The 17815-nt window shown below is 41.3% G+C and overlaps 1 protein-coding gene across 5 annotated transcripts in view; it reads left to right on the top strand.

Annotated features, from left to right (window-relative positions):
• Nucleotides 1-17815, top strand: part of SPIDR (scaffold protein involved in DNA repair) — a 200983-nt gene that overhangs the window by 522 nt on the left and 182646 nt on the right. For all 5 annotated transcript variants that reach the window (XR_014690366.1, XM_084511319.1, XM_084511317.1 and 2 more), the window contains exons 2-5: nucleotides 7398-7553; nucleotides 8538-8616; nucleotides 10089-10271; nucleotides 11967-12124. Coding sequence is in view for 4 of the 5 variants with exons in the window: in XM_084511319.1 (XP_084367445.1) it covers nucleotides 7398-7553; nucleotides 8538-8616; nucleotides 10089-10271; nucleotides 11967-12124 (576 nt within the window). In the remaining variant the exon portion in view is untranslated. The remainder of the gene's footprint in view (nucleotides 1-7397; nucleotides 7554-8537; nucleotides 8617-10088; nucleotides 10272-11966; nucleotides 12125-17815) is intronic.

The following is a 17815-nucleotide window of genomic DNA, read 5'->3' as shown; positions in this document are numbered from 1 at the left end:
GTAACACTAATTTAGCTTGTGCGCAGCCTTCCTGCTTCAGCGAAAGTCACACCGAGTTCATGCGAAGGCAGGGGTCCTCTCCATTTGCTTAATTAACTCCATTAATTAAGCCATTTTAAAAATGAAACTGACCTGAGCTATACAAGCCACAGTCATAATATGTTTTAGTTACGCGTTGGGTAATTTTGTGAAAGCTTTTCTAAAATACTTCAGCTCTGATCGCTTTTATAGAGTGTGGATTTCTGTCTGAACAACAGCTCGGCACCAAGTTATGAATAAAAAGTGCATTTCATGAATAAAAAGTGCATTTCAATACCACAAGGGCGTTTTTCTTCAGTATAAGCACATAATTCATACTGTTGCTTATGTAACAGTGTATAGATTTAAAACAAACAACTGATGTTCAAATAGTACAATTGCCTAGGGGTGTACGTGCACGTATACATACGTACCAGTCAATAGTATTACCCTTTAGTTAGCAGAAGTAAAAGATCATAAACATAAGGGGTTTAAAACTTCTAAAAATATTGATTCCATGCATCAAGAAAAGTATATTGGAAAAAAAAATCTTTCTTTTGTTTTGAAGTGCGTGCTGACAATGTAGAAGGAGGTATGCCAGGTCACTGTGACCATGGTCTTCCAGCTCAGCATTTTTTTAATGAATTGTGATGACTTGATGAGATCCCTTCTCAGTTGCGGTCATTTGTATTCTTGCAAGTTGACTTTAGAAAATAAAAAATGCTGTTTTTCATAGGAACAAAAAAATCTTACCTTGAAAAAATGCAGCCTTTATTTAAATCTTTACTTGGAGGCTTAAAGTGCCAAGATGTTTCAATATTTCAAACTAATGAAAACTTCCTTTTCCAGCCAGGTGCTGGAAACAGTAGCTATGCTGTCAGGAGTTGGTCTGTGCAGGTTGGGTCTATTCTCTCTCCCGCGTGCCTGGTGACAGGACGAGGGGGAATGGGCTGAAGTTGAGCCAGGGGAGGTTTAGGTTGGATATAAGGAAGAACTTCTTTACTGAAAGGGTTGTTAGACATTGGAACAGGCTGCCCAGGGAAGTGGTGGAGTCACCATCCCTGGAGGTCTTTAAAAGACATTTAGATGTAGAGCTTAGGGATATGGTTTAGTAGAGGACTGTTAGTGTTAGGTCAGAGGTTGGACTAGGTGATCTTGGAGGTCTCTTCCAGCCTAGATGGTTCTGTGATTCTGTGAGTTCGGTGACATGAGTGCTGAGTTTTTCTGAAAATGAGATGCATGTTGTCAAATTCAGTTTCATGCTGTCTTAAAACTGGGCTTTTAAAGGGACTCCTCTTAATTTGTGAGCACTTCTTTGTGAAGACTGTTAGGACCAAGGTGAAAGAAGAGGATAGGATGGCTGTTGGTCAGTGTTTGGTATTGCTGTGTGCTTTGCTGTGATTATTCCCTTCAGAAGTGTTAGTTTTTAAATAACTAACTAAACACAAAAATTCTCATGAAAATAAAACTAAATTTTTTAGCACTTTACTTGTTCTGTTCTGTATTAGGGAATAATGTGATAATTGTGTTTGAATGCTTTTAGTGATGTTTAAGTGATATGACCAATTCCTGGATTTGCATCTCAGCAGCAGGAGGAGTTCCCATAGCAAAACACTTATATACTTAGTTGTTGTCCTCCAGCTTAGGTTGCTTTTTATGTGTTAGGAAGGTGAAGTGTCAAAGAAACACCACTTGCATGTGAGGTAGGTACTGTGTTGGGCAATGCTTTCCTGGGGGTTCCTTTGGTATCACAGCCCCAAGAAAGTGGGATTGTCTGGTGTGTAAAGGCTGTGCAGTGAGAAGTCTTTCAACATATGCTCCCGGAGACAGCTTCTAGGGTGCTTCTGTTTAACAAATATTTGGCAAAAATAACAATATAGAGTTTGAGTGGAGATGTGCTGGATATCACCATCTCTCCAAAAATCAGCACCAGCCTTCCAACCCTATACTTCTAATAGTCTCTTGTATACTCATTATCAATTTATTGAATTTTTGTTGTTTCCCTTTTCCTCACTGCATACGTAGGCTATCTGACCCTTTATCTAACTGGGAATAACTACAGGAGTAATGCAGGAATAATGAAGGGTTACTTTTGGTGCCTTTGGCACGGAGGGTTTGATCCTAGTTCCACTGACACCAGCAACAGTAATTTATGTTTTTCAGTAGTTGGAAGGAATTGCTCCAGAGATAGAAGAAATTGTTCCAGAGACGAAATATAACGCTTTCATGAGCAGAGACCAGCAGACAACATCTGCACAAAGTAGCCATCCTAGCCTCACCTTTTTTTAAAGTTAAAATTAAAGAGTACATATTTTGTCTCCAGACACTCTATGCAATCCACAAGAATCTGCATGACTTTGTTTTGTAATGCATCCTGATATCTGAGATGCACCAGATCTAGGTGATCTAGCTCTTCCAAGCCCCATTCAGTCCTTTATCTTTTTATACCAATATCTTGGGTTTAGACATTTCATGCATAACTTTAATAAATTGCACAAGGTATGCTTTGTGTCCCATTTTAATGCCAGAGGAAAAAGATTGTGATTAACCTTGCTACTCGAGATTAAGAGAACTCACTGTTGGTGCTGCATTTCTTGAGGAACAGCATGTCCTTCGGATCAGCTTTGTTAGAAATATTTATTAATGAGAGAAGCAAGTTTCTTGAAACACTACTTTCTTAGCTGCCTTGAAGCAGGCTGGGGCGGAAGCAAAAACCCTTTAAAACTGTCCATTTCTGGGGTGTGTTGGTTGATGCATTCCTGTGGCAGAGACCCTGGGACAGCAGCTCCCTGCACCAGGGTGTGAGGGCGCTGCAGCTCCACAGGGACAACTGGCAGAGCCAAGGGGGACAGTGCCTTCCCGGCACAATTCCCAAATGCTGAGGGCCAAGCGGAGGCCATGTGGGCCTGTTCCCAGCTCGCTCTTGTCCCGTAGTTTTGCATCTATGCACATCTAACCTTTTGCTGCTGGGTAGTGTTCATGTGACAGCCTTTTAATGACAAATGCTTCTATGCTTTATGTTCACACATGCATGTAAATGTTACTTTATGCATGTTAAAATATGCTTCTTACATAACATTTTTGTTCTGAAAACGATTTATATATGTATTTATGCACGTACATACCTGTGTGTGCACACGGACATCCATATTTACATATGTTTATATATGTTTGCACCCAGTGCTGTGACAGGCTCTCTCCTCAGTATCTGTGGGTTGAAACTGTAGGTCCAGTTTCCAGGGTTAATGTCAAACGCTTGCATGGAGAGAGTTCATTGTCAAAGAGCTTGGAATGAGGGGAGTTGTCTTTAGGTTATTGGGTTTTAATTTATTTTTTTAAAGAATCTGTTAAATGATGGAAATATATCTGCCTTAGAGGCACAGACCTGTAAGTCACTGCTGCCTGTATGAAAAATCGCCTTATCTTTCTGTTCCCTCCAAATGGTGTTTGCCAGAAATTTATGAGAGTTGAACATCTTACTTATAGGCTGTGTTTCTTTGCTTTCTGTTCTGGGACTTTAGGACCAGTTTTCACTTTTCTTGTTGACTCTAACAGCTGTCAACTTCTGGGCGGTGATAGGAGCAACTCTTACCATTTTCCTGTGCCTTTGGAGCATGATGTGGTGAGATGAGGGGTAATTACCCAGAGCTGTCGGCAGCGCTGACATCCCTTCAGATCATAGTTGAGCTGACGGTGCCGAGTAGCTGCTGGAGTGGTCCCACTGGTCCCCGTATGCTTTCTTCGGCTGCTGAGCCAGCTGCAGATAACTGGTGCTTCTTCCCAAATGAACTTTCTTTTCCTTTAGTCCCTTGTTGCTACATCTGCACAGAGCCTGAGGGCCAAGTGCGAGTGAAATGGACGGGGAGAGGGGCAAGCAGCACGGGGCAGGACTCTGGCTGTTTCTGGTTTGTCATGAGGCCTTCTGCACTGAGATGTCCCCGCAGCGCTGCCCTGAAAATCTGCCCAGCCCATCTAAATCCAGGCTAGAGAAGGGGAGGATTAAATAACTCTAGTAAGAGTCAACTGGAAGCGTGCCCTTTCCATATGCACCCGAACCCCTCTTCCCTAGGGAGAGGGAGTTAACACGAAGCTTTTATCCTTCCTGGTTTTATATGGCATTGCCTTTCCGAACCTTGGCAATGGTCAACTGATGTAATGCTGGCCCTACATGAGCTGCCATGCCTCTTAGACCATGCTCTTTTTTTTTCCTTCCTTTGATATTCATAGTATAGAGGAATTTTCTGTGAAAAGGGATTTAATGATTTATTTTTAAAGGACAACATGGATGAGAAACTTACCAGAAAGTCATTCTCTAGTTCTGTGTTTATAAGGCTTCCCAACAATAGAAATTCATTACGAAGCCTGTTTTATGTAACTTTGTGCATGCATTTGTGTGGCTTTTTCCATTTGTTTGTAACTGCTTCTGCTTTTAATTGACCATCAGAAGTAGCGTATTGTAAACCCGTGAGCAGCTCATAGTGGTCTTACTGGCACAGATGCACATTCTTCATAACCGGAGTGTCCTGGTTAAGAAGCATGCTTAGATGAACCACATTTTAGTCTCCCATGTACTGCAAGTTCTGGTCTGCGAAATGTATCGTGCAAAGTCTTTTAGAAGCTAGGGAAGTGTATACATAAGCAAGTCTTCCAGTGTTTGCCAGGATGGAAAAAAAGAAACTGAACGAACAAAGCAAAAATTAACAAAGAAGCTGGCTGCAATCCCCCTTTTCAAAGAATACAAATCACTTCAGTGTAATTACTCTTAAAAAAAAAAAAAAAAAAAATCCTGCTTTTTTACCAGGTGATAAAGGGTTTTAATCTGCACCCAAATTAATGGCTAGGTATTCCTGGGTAATCTGTAGTGGGATTATAAGTAGCACAGCACTGTGTATGTGCCCGATACCATTACTGATAGTTTTGTAAGGAATCTCAAATGAAGCTTGAAGAGTCAGGCCCTTTGGTGATCTCTCTTACTACTAAACCAGCATAGCCATGGCGTGAGTTTGAGCACTGATGCACCATTGCTGTGCTGTTAGGTTTTAGCCTGGCAGAAGTCATCCATCTGGGGGATGTGGAGATGAAGCAAGTGTGGCTGACTGGACCGAGACCATGCTATGATTTGACAAAGAACCGAAAAATGGGCCTTGCCATGCTTCAATTCTTAATATTTCCCTTATCCACGTGTTGTTCTGGGCAGAGGCAGAAGTACTTCCCAGAGGACAGTAGGATGTTCAAGTCTAAGTGCTCTGGAAGTGGAGGGTCAGGCAATATGGTCGCTGGGAGGAAGATAAGATTTCAATACTTTGTGTAATACTGTTAACCATTCTTGTTTAAACTGCTGTAGCCTCCTTGTTTGACATGTCCTTATAATTGTGCTCTTGGTTCCTCATTTAGTAGTGGATCAGGTTCAAGGTTGTACTACTTGCTGTTTAAAAAAAAAAAAAATCACAGAATGGTTTGGGTCAGAAGGGACCCTGAAGATCCCTTAGTTCCAGCCCCCTGCCATGGGCAGGGACACCTCCCACCAGACCAGGTTGCCCAAAGCCCCATCCAGCCTGGCCTTGAGCACCTCCAGGGATGGGGCATCCACAGCTTCTCTGGGCAGCCTGTGCCAGTGACCTGTGCCTCACCACCCTCTGAGTGAAGGATTTCCTTCTAGAATCTAGTTTAAATCTCCCTCTTTTAGTTTTAATCCATTCCCCCTTGTCCTATCCCTACACCCCCTGACAGAGTCCCTCCCCAGCTTTCCTGTAGTCCTCCTTTAGGCACTGGCAGGTTGCTATAAGGTCCCCCAGAGCCTTCTCTTCTCCAGGCTGAATGACCCCAAGCTCTCAGCCTTTCTCCATAGGAGAGGTGTTCCAGCCCTCTGATCATCCTCATGGCCCTCCTCCAGTCTTGCTCTAATAGGTCCACATCCTTCTTGTGCTGGGGGCCCCGGAGCTGAAGGCTGTACTGCAGGTGGGCTTTCAAGAAAGCAGAGTGAAGGGGCAGAATCACCTCCCTCGACCTGCTGGTCATGCCTCTTTGGATGCAGCGCAGGACACAGCTGGCTTTCTGGGCTGCAGGCACACGTTGTTGGCTCATATCAAGTTTCTCATCCACCACCACCCCCAGGTCCTTCTCCTCAGGACTGTTCTTAATCCATTCTGCACCCAGCCTGTATGTGTGCTTAGGATTTGCCCTAAACCAGGTGCAGGACTTGGCAGTTGGCCTTGTTGAACCTCATGAGGTTTGCACAGGCCCACCTCTCCAGCCTGTCCTGGTCCCTCTGGATGGCATCCCTTCCCTCCAGCGTGTTAACTGCACGGAGGGATGAACCAAGATGCTGCTCGCTGTATGCTTTGGGAATGTGCCCGTTCCCTTCTTGTCAGCACTCAAAAGATCTAGAGGAAGCGAATTCACATAATCGGTCACAAAGCAGATGAACGCTGCCCAAGACTTTTTTCCACCTGCTTGTTCTAAGTGTATGTTACAGTCCCGATTGACCAGCCTGGCTGAAAATGTATGTGCTGATTAACAAAACTTTAAGTAGCTTTTAAATATGGGTAGGAACTTCAGTGGCTTGAGAGAAACTATCAGTAGGAGAAAGACCCTTTCGGGAAGATAGAGTGAAAGTTTTCTGAAGTTTTCTAACTCTAAAACTTACGTAGCAGAGTGTGCTGAGATCTTTATCGTGCTCAAGTTTGATTTATACGTGTGAACTGGTATAGCATCTTACAGATAACAGCTTAAGCTGTTCTCAAATATCAAAATGTAGTGCATCAAATTAGCTCTGGACGCTAATCAGGACCTTGTTTTCATAACTTGCCTGGTAGTCCAAATTCTTTCCAGCATTGCACGTAAGGAAAATGTGACGCTTAATCTACCACTTCTGAGAAACTGTTACGAAAAGAAGCATAATTAGTAAAGCTGAATGAGTTCTGTGAGGGGCTCTTGGTGTCGTCTTTGCTTGTTAATTTTTTTATGGAGAGCTGGATATTGATTATCTACTCTGATTCCCTGTATAGCATAGAATTCAATCAGACTAAATGTGAATGTGAAGGAATTAATTAGTTAAAATGTATTTTACTGAGCTGCTCCTGTTTAGGATGAAATTGTCAGCTTCATTGGGCAGCTAACAGATACTGGAAATGTAACGTAGATCACCAGAAGAGAGTATTTCGCTTTTCAGAGAGTAATTTTACCCATGATGTTAGGGTTATCATTATTACACATTGTCGCATAAAAAATGGCTGCAGATGTTCAAGACTTTTTCCATCTTATTTAAAAGTGGAATTTGTTTGCAAGTATTCAGAAAAAGGGGATGTTTATATTAAGTAAACTTCACTTAAAAAGCATTACATGTGCAAAGCTTTTAATGGGTTTGTTTCTCCTCATAGCGGAAGCGATTTTGGAATGCAGAATATACGTCCTTCCCCGACAAGACACCCCTACAGCTGAAAAAATCCACTGTCAGGACGTCAGTGGCTTCTACTTCGATTTCCAATGCATGGCTTAGGTGTGGGGATGGCTTTCAGAGCACGTCTGTGCTGGAGGTAAAATGCTGCTGTATTTAACAGTGCAAAAAAGAGATACATACTGACAGTTAAAGCAGTTTCTATACTTGACTGACTTATAAGATAGATGTCACCTTTCTTTGTATTGTTTCCCAGTTAATAACATATTGTTACAACTGCCAAGGTAGACAATAATGGAAAGCGAGGCTACTGAAGAGCATTGTCTGCACTTATTAGTGTAATTCTCAGAGCATATGTCGACATGTTATGTTCTAGATAGTACTTAGGAATTGGATAAGTTCAATATTACACTTAAATTACTTTTGTATCCTTCCCATTTGGGATGGGGAACTGCATCTTCCTTTAAAAAAAAATAATAAAATGACAATAGCTTGCATTGGGAGAATTTTTGTTAGATCTAAGGAGTATATTTGCAACAATGAATTCACTGTAGGAAATTCTGCTTTTTGATGACTTCACAGATTCTGCTTTGAATGATACATCAAATTAAGTTGTGTTTTTTTTTATCTGTGTTGGTCTTCTTGGTCATAATTTGAGATGTTAATCCAGCTGTGAGTGAGAAAGTGCTGTGTACTGAAAGTAATCTTCAACTGATTTTTTTTTCTGGTACTGAGCAGTCAGTGTTGTGTAGCCTGTGGGATTTAATAAAATCAGAGACAGGACTACTGAATGCTTCTTTCTGTAACCCTTGAGTAGGGCACATGCTTTATTATGCTTCCTGCCCACTTTTGACATTTTAATTCTGAAAATAGTGGCTTTTCTTCTTCGCAAGGTTAGATGTAATTCCTGTTGTACTCACAGTAAGCTTATATTTTCCAAAACAATTAAAATTGAACTTTTGTTTTACTGTCCCCATGGTACTGCAGCATAGTAGGACACACAAAAAAAGTCTGAAGTTGTTTTGTGACGTTGTGGGTGTATAATAACAATTCTGAGTATATTATGTGTTAAAATTATCCGTAATATATTTCTTGGTGATTAAATCTCTCTTTCTCTCTCTAGTCAGTAAGACCTACTGATTATAAATCAAAGACCAAGAAGCAACTTGGACCACTGTTAGCAACTGCTGAAGATGCAGCAGGTATGTTACAGTTATTTCATGTTTAGCATTGTGAAAGACTTTCACTTTGTTTTGCCCTTTGGAAGTTGGCTTAAAATACTGTTTATTTTCTTCTATTGTAATTAGAACCTAATTTAGGTTAAGAGACACCGTCTTGGTGCTGTTGTGATTAGACTCTTCTCTTTACCTAGAGTGCCAGTTCTGCAAAACTACAGGAACTTTAGCTGTTGCACTTGAACAGATTGGGGAGTATGACTAGTGCTGTATATGGTGTGGGTTCTAGCAGGAACAGGATATTTAAATTCTTCACATTTTTCAGAGAATGGAATGAAAAACAACCCATAACTGTCTAGATAGAAGGTGAAATGGTTCTCTTCTCCTTGGAGACAGACAGGCATGAAAAAAATATGTATTTTCCAAGTATAAGCAATAGATGGTAAAACAGGATGTTGTCAACCTACTTTAACAGTCTTCTACATGTACCTGAATCTGTTTAATACTGTGATTTGAAAAAAGAACTCTAGGCATAATAAAGAGGAGGAAGGACAATACTGTCTGCAATTCTTTCACTCTTTGAGTCCAGAGGAAAAGAAAGAGAGGGCAGTGTTTTCTTCAGTCTTTGTTTCTACTTGCTCCAGCAGCACTAGAGCTGCCTCTTAAGGTTAAAATACTGAGAACCTTTTGTTGACCTTTTGGGGTTTAAAATTATGCTTTTCCAGACTTCTGAAAATAACCTGTGTGTGTTCATGTTGCAGGCAGGAGGAGATGCAGGTGTTTCTCTTTTGCACCCCCTGCCTTATTTCAAATCCCCACTAATTGTCTAAATTTCCATCTGCCTAAAAAGCTGTGGTAGTAGAAGTAGAAATCGCTGCTTTGTTATGATTACTGATTCTGAATGCTCAGCTACTAAGCATTAAACCTTTTCTCTTTGCTTTCATTATTTAAAAACTGTGGAGAAAGGTATTCTGTGGTTTTTTTTTTTTTGAACTGAGAAATTTAAATTTAATAGCTATTCTTTGTTACTCCTGAAACTTATTTTCTCTCAGGACACAACTGGGAAGTCATCTCTACTGATGGTGTACTTTTATTCAACTGTTATTCGTTGTATAAAGTGAGAGAAATCCATACCCAGAATCTGAGGACAGACCTTATTTAAACCATTTATGGTTTTAAAAGAGCATATGTGGGAGGATTAGGTCTATGTGTAGAGAACTGTATGTCAGACAATCATTATTTGTCCTCACTCTGCTGAAGGACTGATTGATAGCCTCTCTGTATAAAAAAAAAAAAATTATCCTGGAGAATCAAAATGAGATTAATGCATGTATGTGTAGGAAATAAATGTAAGTTCCAGTGTTAATTGCTGATGCCTGGTGACAGAACTGATGACTTCTTTCCAGTTCAAAAAGAATATAGCTTAATTTTTAAGGATTTTAAATTTAACAATATTACATTTCTATAGCAATCTAGAACTTTGTAATTCTCTTTAATAGGATCTGCTGCTGAAAGCTCTAAGGAGGCCGAAGACATAATATGGACCTCTAGTGGCAGTGATTTTTCAGATAATGAAAATAAAACATTGATTCCAAGGTTACACGGCAAAAAAAGCCTCACTGAGAAAATAGAGAAGTCACAAAGCAGACATGATTTATTGTTAGAGGACAGAAGTGATGAAGGTAAGTTCAAACACAAGCAGATTTGTCAAGGAACCTTCTGACAACTTCAAGTGCTGTAATGAAAATACCTTGAGGTCATTCTGGCAAAATGACATGATTTAAACAAAATGGGATTAGATCATTTGGAGGGTTTTTCATCAATTGCATTTGAGTATAGCATAACCTCTTACTATAACTTATGTATTAAAAAAAAAAATAAACTTTAGAGTGAAGGAGATGCCTGAGCAGTTTATACCCAGAGTAAAATGTGTTAGCTTTTTTCAATATATTGTGGTTTATTTGTTCCATTTCCCTTTCTGTGCTGTTATTTCCATCCGGGTTGTAAATATCTTCCTCTGCCCTTTCTGTTCTACAAGTGATATTGCTGTCTGCGTTTACTGAATAGCTGTGGTAGGCTTTGCAGCTGCAGATAGCATCATTTTCTGTGGCATGAGTTTTCATTTCAGTACACAGTATTCCTTGTATTCCCTGTTAGCTGTATTGTGCAAGCAACCATGACTTTTGTTCCTGGGGCCTACTTTCAGTTTCATAGAGCAGGGGTTGATGAGGAGAAATTGATTAAAAGTGCAGCTGAAGACAGAAAAATCTTTACTCGTGTGATCTATTATATAAATTAAGATATTTAATTTGCATTAGAACTTGTTAAGAAGTATTTTCATTGTGACTACTTCAGCTAGATCTTCAGCGTTACAACTTCAGATCCTCGTTATCTGGCAAAGTGTTCACAGAGCACTGAGATGAGCAAAGGAATAGACTGACTCACTTTCGTGTGTGTAGCTCTGGCTGTGCACTTTCTTTTGGTTTAAAATACTCAGTCTCCCTACTTCTTTCACCCTTGTTTCTATCATAGATTTTATATTGTCATTGATATATCTGATAGTTGTCTGTTCTAATTCCTAATATTTTTTTCCTTCTTTTTGAATGGACTGTTGACTTTCTAGACTGTAATCTAGTGGTCACCAGGAATCTTTCAAACCTGCCATTAATAGCATTGGCTTGCACTTGTCCCTTGCACCCTTATAATGTACAGTTTACTAACAACAAATGTGTCATGCATATTTTTATTTTGAGACATTATACAGACAGGGACACCAAGCTTTTCTTTCGTTTGTTTCTATTAATTTATCCTAAACAATCTTCTGTGTGGTGTGCTTAGAGGTTTGGTTTGCATTTCAACTAGTTTTTTCAGTTCTGCTCTGGGGGTTACTACTCATAGCAGATGTTCACTTACATTGGCTTTTTAGCTCTTCAAAGTCATGGTCTGACATGTTTGCTTAAAACAGTTAAATCCGAACAAATAAACTTGGAAAATCTAATGCAACTGAACAACAAACAAACCACCACTACCACCAAAAAAAAACCCACATAACTAAAACTGAGGAAAATTAATCATAACTAAACTAACTACTTGCCTAAGTAGTTAAAAATATTGCCTCCTTATTGGTCAGTACTTTGAAAACGTTGGGATTTTTTTTCTTCACAGAAGCTTCTATTGTCTGCTAGTAGGGTTCAGGTTTTAGTGTGAGGCACAGGATCACAAAATAGTTCAGTATAAAGACCGGTTGAACATATACAGCAAAATAACATTGCGTTTTTCCCAATGTAGGGATAATTAATATTTTACTTTATTTAATTTGGTATTTATGAATAATACATGGATGAATAAGAAAAAATATTTTTGCATGTTTTCTTTAGATGAACCAGAGTTCATTGACTGGGAGAAAGATAGTGATTCTACAGATAAATTTGATGGATCAGAAAAAGATGACAGCTCACTGGAGATATCGGACTCAGACTCCTGCACAAATCTTAATTCTCCGCCTGTCAAAGAGGAGAATGATGAGCTCTATAAGGTAAGAAACTGTTTGTTTTTTTTTTTAAAAAGATTCTACTATAGCTTTGTAGTGTATAGTGACATTCACAAGAATGTCAAGGTATTTTCTCTGACTGCTGAACCAACAATGTCCCACGCCTAAAAATTGGTAGTGTGGTCACTGAGTCACAGAATTGCTGAAGTGGGAAGGCACCTCTGGAGATCATCCAGTTCAACCCCTCTGCTCAGAGCTGGGCCTGATAGAGCAGGTTGCTCAGGGTTGTCTGGCTGGGTTGCAAGCATCTCCAAAGATGGAGGCTCTACAACTGCTCTGAGCAACCTGTTCTAGTGTTCACTCACTCTGAGTAAGTAAGTTTGTTACATTTAAGTGGAATTTATTGTATTTCAATGTGCACACAAAAAGGTGATCAAGTGGATAGATTTCTTACCAGAAATTTGATCTGGATTCTTTATAGCCTCTGTCTAAATGGTGATGCCTTTAGAGAGCTGATGTCCAGATTTCCTGTAATATGGTGGGTCATACAACTACCTATTTCTCTGGTCTCTCTTCCACCCTCTGAGGTGAGCGTAGTGTCTACCTTTTGGCCTGACCCTCTCCCCAGCCACCTCTGAGAAGGAAAGAGGAGGCAGTCACCGCCTGCTGCTGGATGCTGCCTGCTGGATGCTGCCTGCCACGGCAGCCCCCGGAGCCCCGCAGAGCCGGCAGAGGGCACCAGAGGCCGGGCTGCGAGCAGTTCCCTCCTCCCGGGCAGCAGGGAGGCTGGCCAAGGTGTATTTCCATCTATCTAATCAGAGAGGCTTCCTTAACGCGGCTGGCAGCGGGCATGTGAAGAAGTTCTGCCTGCAGACTGAGCCGTGTCCAGGTTCCTCACCCAAGCAGTCAAATGACAGGGACCGGCTGCCTTTGGGAGAGTATCTTCTTGTTGCAGCCAGAGGCTGGAAATAGCCCAGTGGAACTGGATGTCCTGTGTTACAGCACGCTGCCGTGTTGACACATGTGACCTGGCTTTGGGCTGTCTGACGTGGATGGTGGTAGCAATTTAGCATCCGTAGCTCAGAGTTCACCATGGGTTAATTGAGTATTTTTCAGGTTCTTGAAGAGCTGATTTAAAATAACACAAGTCTTGGACAGCAGTGTTAGAAGAGAACATCCAGTCCATATAAACCTTGGGAAAATAGACCTGGGATTTACGCAAGCCATAAAAGTCCCTCTTCTGTTATACCAGTGTGATTTATTCCGCTGTAGATGGAAGGTTGGGTGAATGCTATGAGACACTTCAATAATAGTAAATAGTGCTCAGGAGAAGGTTCATTTGGATGCAACCATACTAAAATAAACAGGTTTTTAACCTTAACCAGAATAAGCTACGCTACTACAAAATCTGTGGGGAAATTGGGAATCTCAGGATCCTTTTTCAGGTTTTTCTTTCCCAGTCGGAGTGCCACGCTGTGGGAATTTCCATGGGTGGTCAGCCTTACCAGTAAACTTTCTTCTGGGAATTTGGTGTATGCAGGAGGTTAAAGCCCCAGCGATCACTGTGTCATTTGCATTCTTTGCTTTGCTTTACTTCAGATATGCTATTTTCCTAGGAAACACTGCAGGCAAGCTGTTTGAGAGAATTCCAAGAGCGAACACAAAAGAAGTGTTCACTATAGGAGGTCATTTGCTGTATGAGTATTCTTCAAAAAGGCCTCTTAATTTTGTGGCCTAGTTCATGGTGGGGAAAGGAAAAAGAGCCAAATGTTGATATATCATCATTTTTGTGGTATTTACTAAATCTCTGGAACCTAATGGAGTGTGTGGATAATCAAAAGACCATGAAATTTATTTTACCCCACTTCAAAATATGCCAAATACCAAGAGGTTCTAGAGGTTTAGGACTGCTGCCAAATATCTTTATTGTAATATTTACCCATGGTAAGAGCAAGATAGGTTTCTACTGAGAAATGAATAACTTTATAGCTGATTTTTTTTGCTAATGTACCAGTAGATCTAATTTGAGAATTACTTCTATTCAATTAACTACATAGAAAGACTTGATGTGTTGTTTCAGTATGAGGGTAAAACTCTTGTTTTTGTGTCAGGTGTAAAACTACAGTCCCACTTCAGTTTGTGTTCCATCTTAAGTCCCTGTGCAGTGTCTTTCTTATCAGCTAGCAGCCTCTGATGTGTAAAGCTACTTGACAGAGGGTAATGAGGAAGGCAAGTTGAATCTCGTCTTGTGGTGAGCAACTGTTAATTTTCGTTCAATCCAGAATTATTGGGGGGGGGGGGAGGAGGTGTATGAAAAAAATAGACATGGTCATGCTTTACTTTCCTTTGTATCTTGTTAAGGGATGGAATTTCTCATGCGTCACTTTTTACTTAAGGTGGTAAAGAACAAAGGTCTGGCAAGACCTGATGCCAGAAGATTTTTGTTTCTCTGCTCTGCTACCTCTGAAGGATGCCCAATTGCCCTTTTTCTTGGGGACTGTGGTGCTCTGAATAAAGATTAACCATTAATGATTTTTTAGCATCCATGTTTTCCAGAAGACCACCATCTATCCGCCTCAAAATTGGTCTAACACAGTTTTATGCATTGGTAATAACTACTTTTTCCCTGACTTGTGCAGAGGCCTTGTCTTATGTGCTGAGGAACCATATTTTGTGAGAATGATTAATTTCTGAATTATATTTGATTTATTAATATCTTAATGTTGGGGATTATATAAGATCTCATAGATTTATTAAATGGCTTGAGTGAGAAGGGACCTCAAAGATCCCTCCGTTCCAGACCCCCTGCCATGGGCAGGGGCACCTCCCACCAGACCAGGTTGCCCAAAGCCCCATCCAGCCTGGCCTTGAACACCTCCAGGGATGGGGCATCCACAGCTTCTCTGGGCAGCCTGTGTCAGTGCCTCACCACCCTCTGAGTGAAGAATTTCCTCCTAATCTCTAATCTAATTTTTTTAGTTCAAAGCCATTACCCCTTGTCCTATCCCTACACCCCCTGACAGAGTCCCTCCCCAGCTTTCCTGTAGGCCTTCTTTAAGTGCTGGCAGGCTGCTATAAGGTCTCCCTGGAGCCTTCTCTTCTCCAGACTGAACAACCCCAGCCCTGTATGTCTTCATAGGAGAGGTGCTCCAGCACTCGGATCATCTTCGTGGCCCTCCTCTGGACTTGCTTTAAAAGGTCCACATCCTTCTTGTGCTGGGGGCCGCAGAGCTGAAGGCAGCACTCCAGGTGGGGCCTCACAAGACCAGAGAGGGAGAATCACCTCCCTTGCCCTGCTGGTCTTGCCTCTTTTGATGCAGCCCTGTATAGGACTTCCCTTCTGATCTGTAAGCACACATTGCTGGCTCATGTTGAGCTTCTTATTACCCAGGTTCTTTTCCTCAGGGCTGCTCTCACTCCATTCTCTGCCCAGCCTGTATTTGTGCTTGGCATTGCCCTGACCTAGATGCAGGACCTTGCATTTGGCCTTGTTGAACCTCATGAGACTTGCACGGACCCACATCTTCAGCCTGCCCAGGTCCCTCTGGATGGCATCCCTTCCCTCCAGTGTGTTAACTGCACCACACAGCTTGGCGTCATCGGCAAACTTGCTGAGGGTGCACTCGATCCTACTGACAAAGATGTTAAGTGTAGTGTTGGTCACAGTACTGACCCGAGGGACACTGATGTTCTAGTGCTGTTGAAGGTGAGCTCCTGGCTCCTGCCACACTGGCAACTTTCTCTGTCCATGTGTGCTGAGCGGCATCTCCTTCCACACTTCAATCCCTCCTTAAAACATTCTCTGTAGCTTTAGTACTTGCTTACTTCTAGTGATACAGAGTATATAATTCCTGTATCTCAGAGTATTTTATTCCTTTTTGTCCTCTGTATTGTATCTCCTTACTGTTTTCTTATGGATGGCCAGATGTGCTTGCTTTCTATAGGATTGTTAAGGTTAGAAAAGACCTTCAAGATCATCTGGTCCAACCATCACCCCACTTCCAATGTCAAATATGCAAGGCAAGAGAGTTATCCCAGAATTGTATGAAGGAGAGGTTTTTGCCCTTTGTATAGTTAAAGTATAGGAATTAGGCATCCTTCTGTACTTGCTATGCAGCATTAATAAAGTTTAAGTTGTTACTGTTGACACCCTTTGTTGCAGAACACACAAATAAGCTTGCCTGCTAATCTTGGTGTCTGATGTGGCTGAAAAATGTATCAAAAAACACGTGATTAAGAGCTTGTTTCTTTTAAATACAGATTGAATGGTAATAACCCCAAAGTATCTTGCTGTATGATCATAGGCAGTTGAAGAGAATCACCACGTTTTGTTTCAAAACTTTGTTAGATGAATCAGCACTGTGCTGTCACTCCTCTGTGCTGCAGCCTGCGTACACTGATACTGGGAGATTTGATGTGATGTTTGTGTAGAGTTGTGCAAAAGTTAATTATCAGGTTTTCTGCGAGTGAAGGGAACAAATTATTTGGGATTTTTTTCCTACGTATGGGTGTATGTTGGTTTGTCTTATATCTGAGGCCTTCCCATCTGCCAAAATTGGGTCCAATCAGTTGCTTAATATGTTGATTTATTGCTGTCTTTATTTTTTTTTTGAAAGACTTTCTCCCTCTATGGTGTTAAAAGGGGGGATTCGACACACAATGGTATTTTGAAGAGATCCTTTTAAGAATGATTAGAAGAATCATGCATGGCCAAGATTTCGCTAATATTTTTGGCCCTGCTTTTATATGTCCTTGTTCCTTGATCCATTACAATGGTAATTAGAACTATCATTGGCTCAGTAATTAGAATGGAGTCTAGAACTATTGTTGTGTAACAGAACTTAAAATAGGTTATCTCAAGGCAAGGAATCGTTATTATGGCAGATGGAATTTGTGTCATCCTGTCAGACTGATGACTCTGTGCTGATAAAGGATGCTGGTACGACCGTGTTGTTGCAAACAATTACTTCTGTCAGTCCATTACCAAAGGAAGCTGGCTAGAATATACACAAGAACGTGCACAAGCTCACTATTTCTGAAAGTGTGCTTCATGGGATAACCCAGACTGGAATGGGCTCCGGGTGTCTCTGATGCAAGCTGCTCAAAGCAGGCTGAGGTGCAAGGTCAGGCAAGGTTGTTTAGTGCTTTATCCAGTGCAATCTTGGAAAACTCTTAGGCATGGCACTTGCACAACCAGTCTGGGCCATGTCCTTCTTCCTTCTCTGCCCACTTCTTCCCTGTCTCCCCTCAAAAAAAGTGAACCTTGCTTTTCTGGGTGGAACTGGTGTTTTCTAGCAGGGCTCCTGAGATGGACCTTTTAGCAAGACCTATTAGTCAAGACCGCAAGTCGGTAGCAGTGTAGGAACAAATACCATTTGTGTTCATGTTGGTGAGGTGGAGCAATTTATGCATGGGCTGCTGAACAAAACTGAAATTGTGTGCCAGCTGCTTTCTGCTGCAGGCATGCTGTTGCATCTGGTCATCCAGAAAGGAAACCCCAAAACTTTTTTCAGAGTCACAGCTAATGGCTCCCCTCTCAGTGTGCTGTTTCAGTGATTTGCTCAGGTTCTCAGAAGAGAAAACTGCGTGTTTCTGAGTGAGCTGTGGCTGTCTGTGTTGTGACTGAAGTCTTAAGTCTCCAGTTGAGCAAAGACCCCATTAATTTTAAATCAGGATCAGAGGTATTACTTCAGCTAATACCTGACTGGCTCAGATGTTCCTTGCTTTAATGGTTTC

This window comes from Aythya ferina (genome assembly GCF_964211825.1).
Source record: "Aythya ferina genome assembly, chromosome: 2".
Classification (NCBI taxonomy): domain Eukaryota; kingdom Metazoa; phylum Chordata; class Aves; order Anseriformes; family Anatidae; genus Aythya; species Aythya ferina.
Note: the sequence above shows the minus strand (reverse complement) of the source record. Positions and strands in the feature narration are given on the sequence as shown.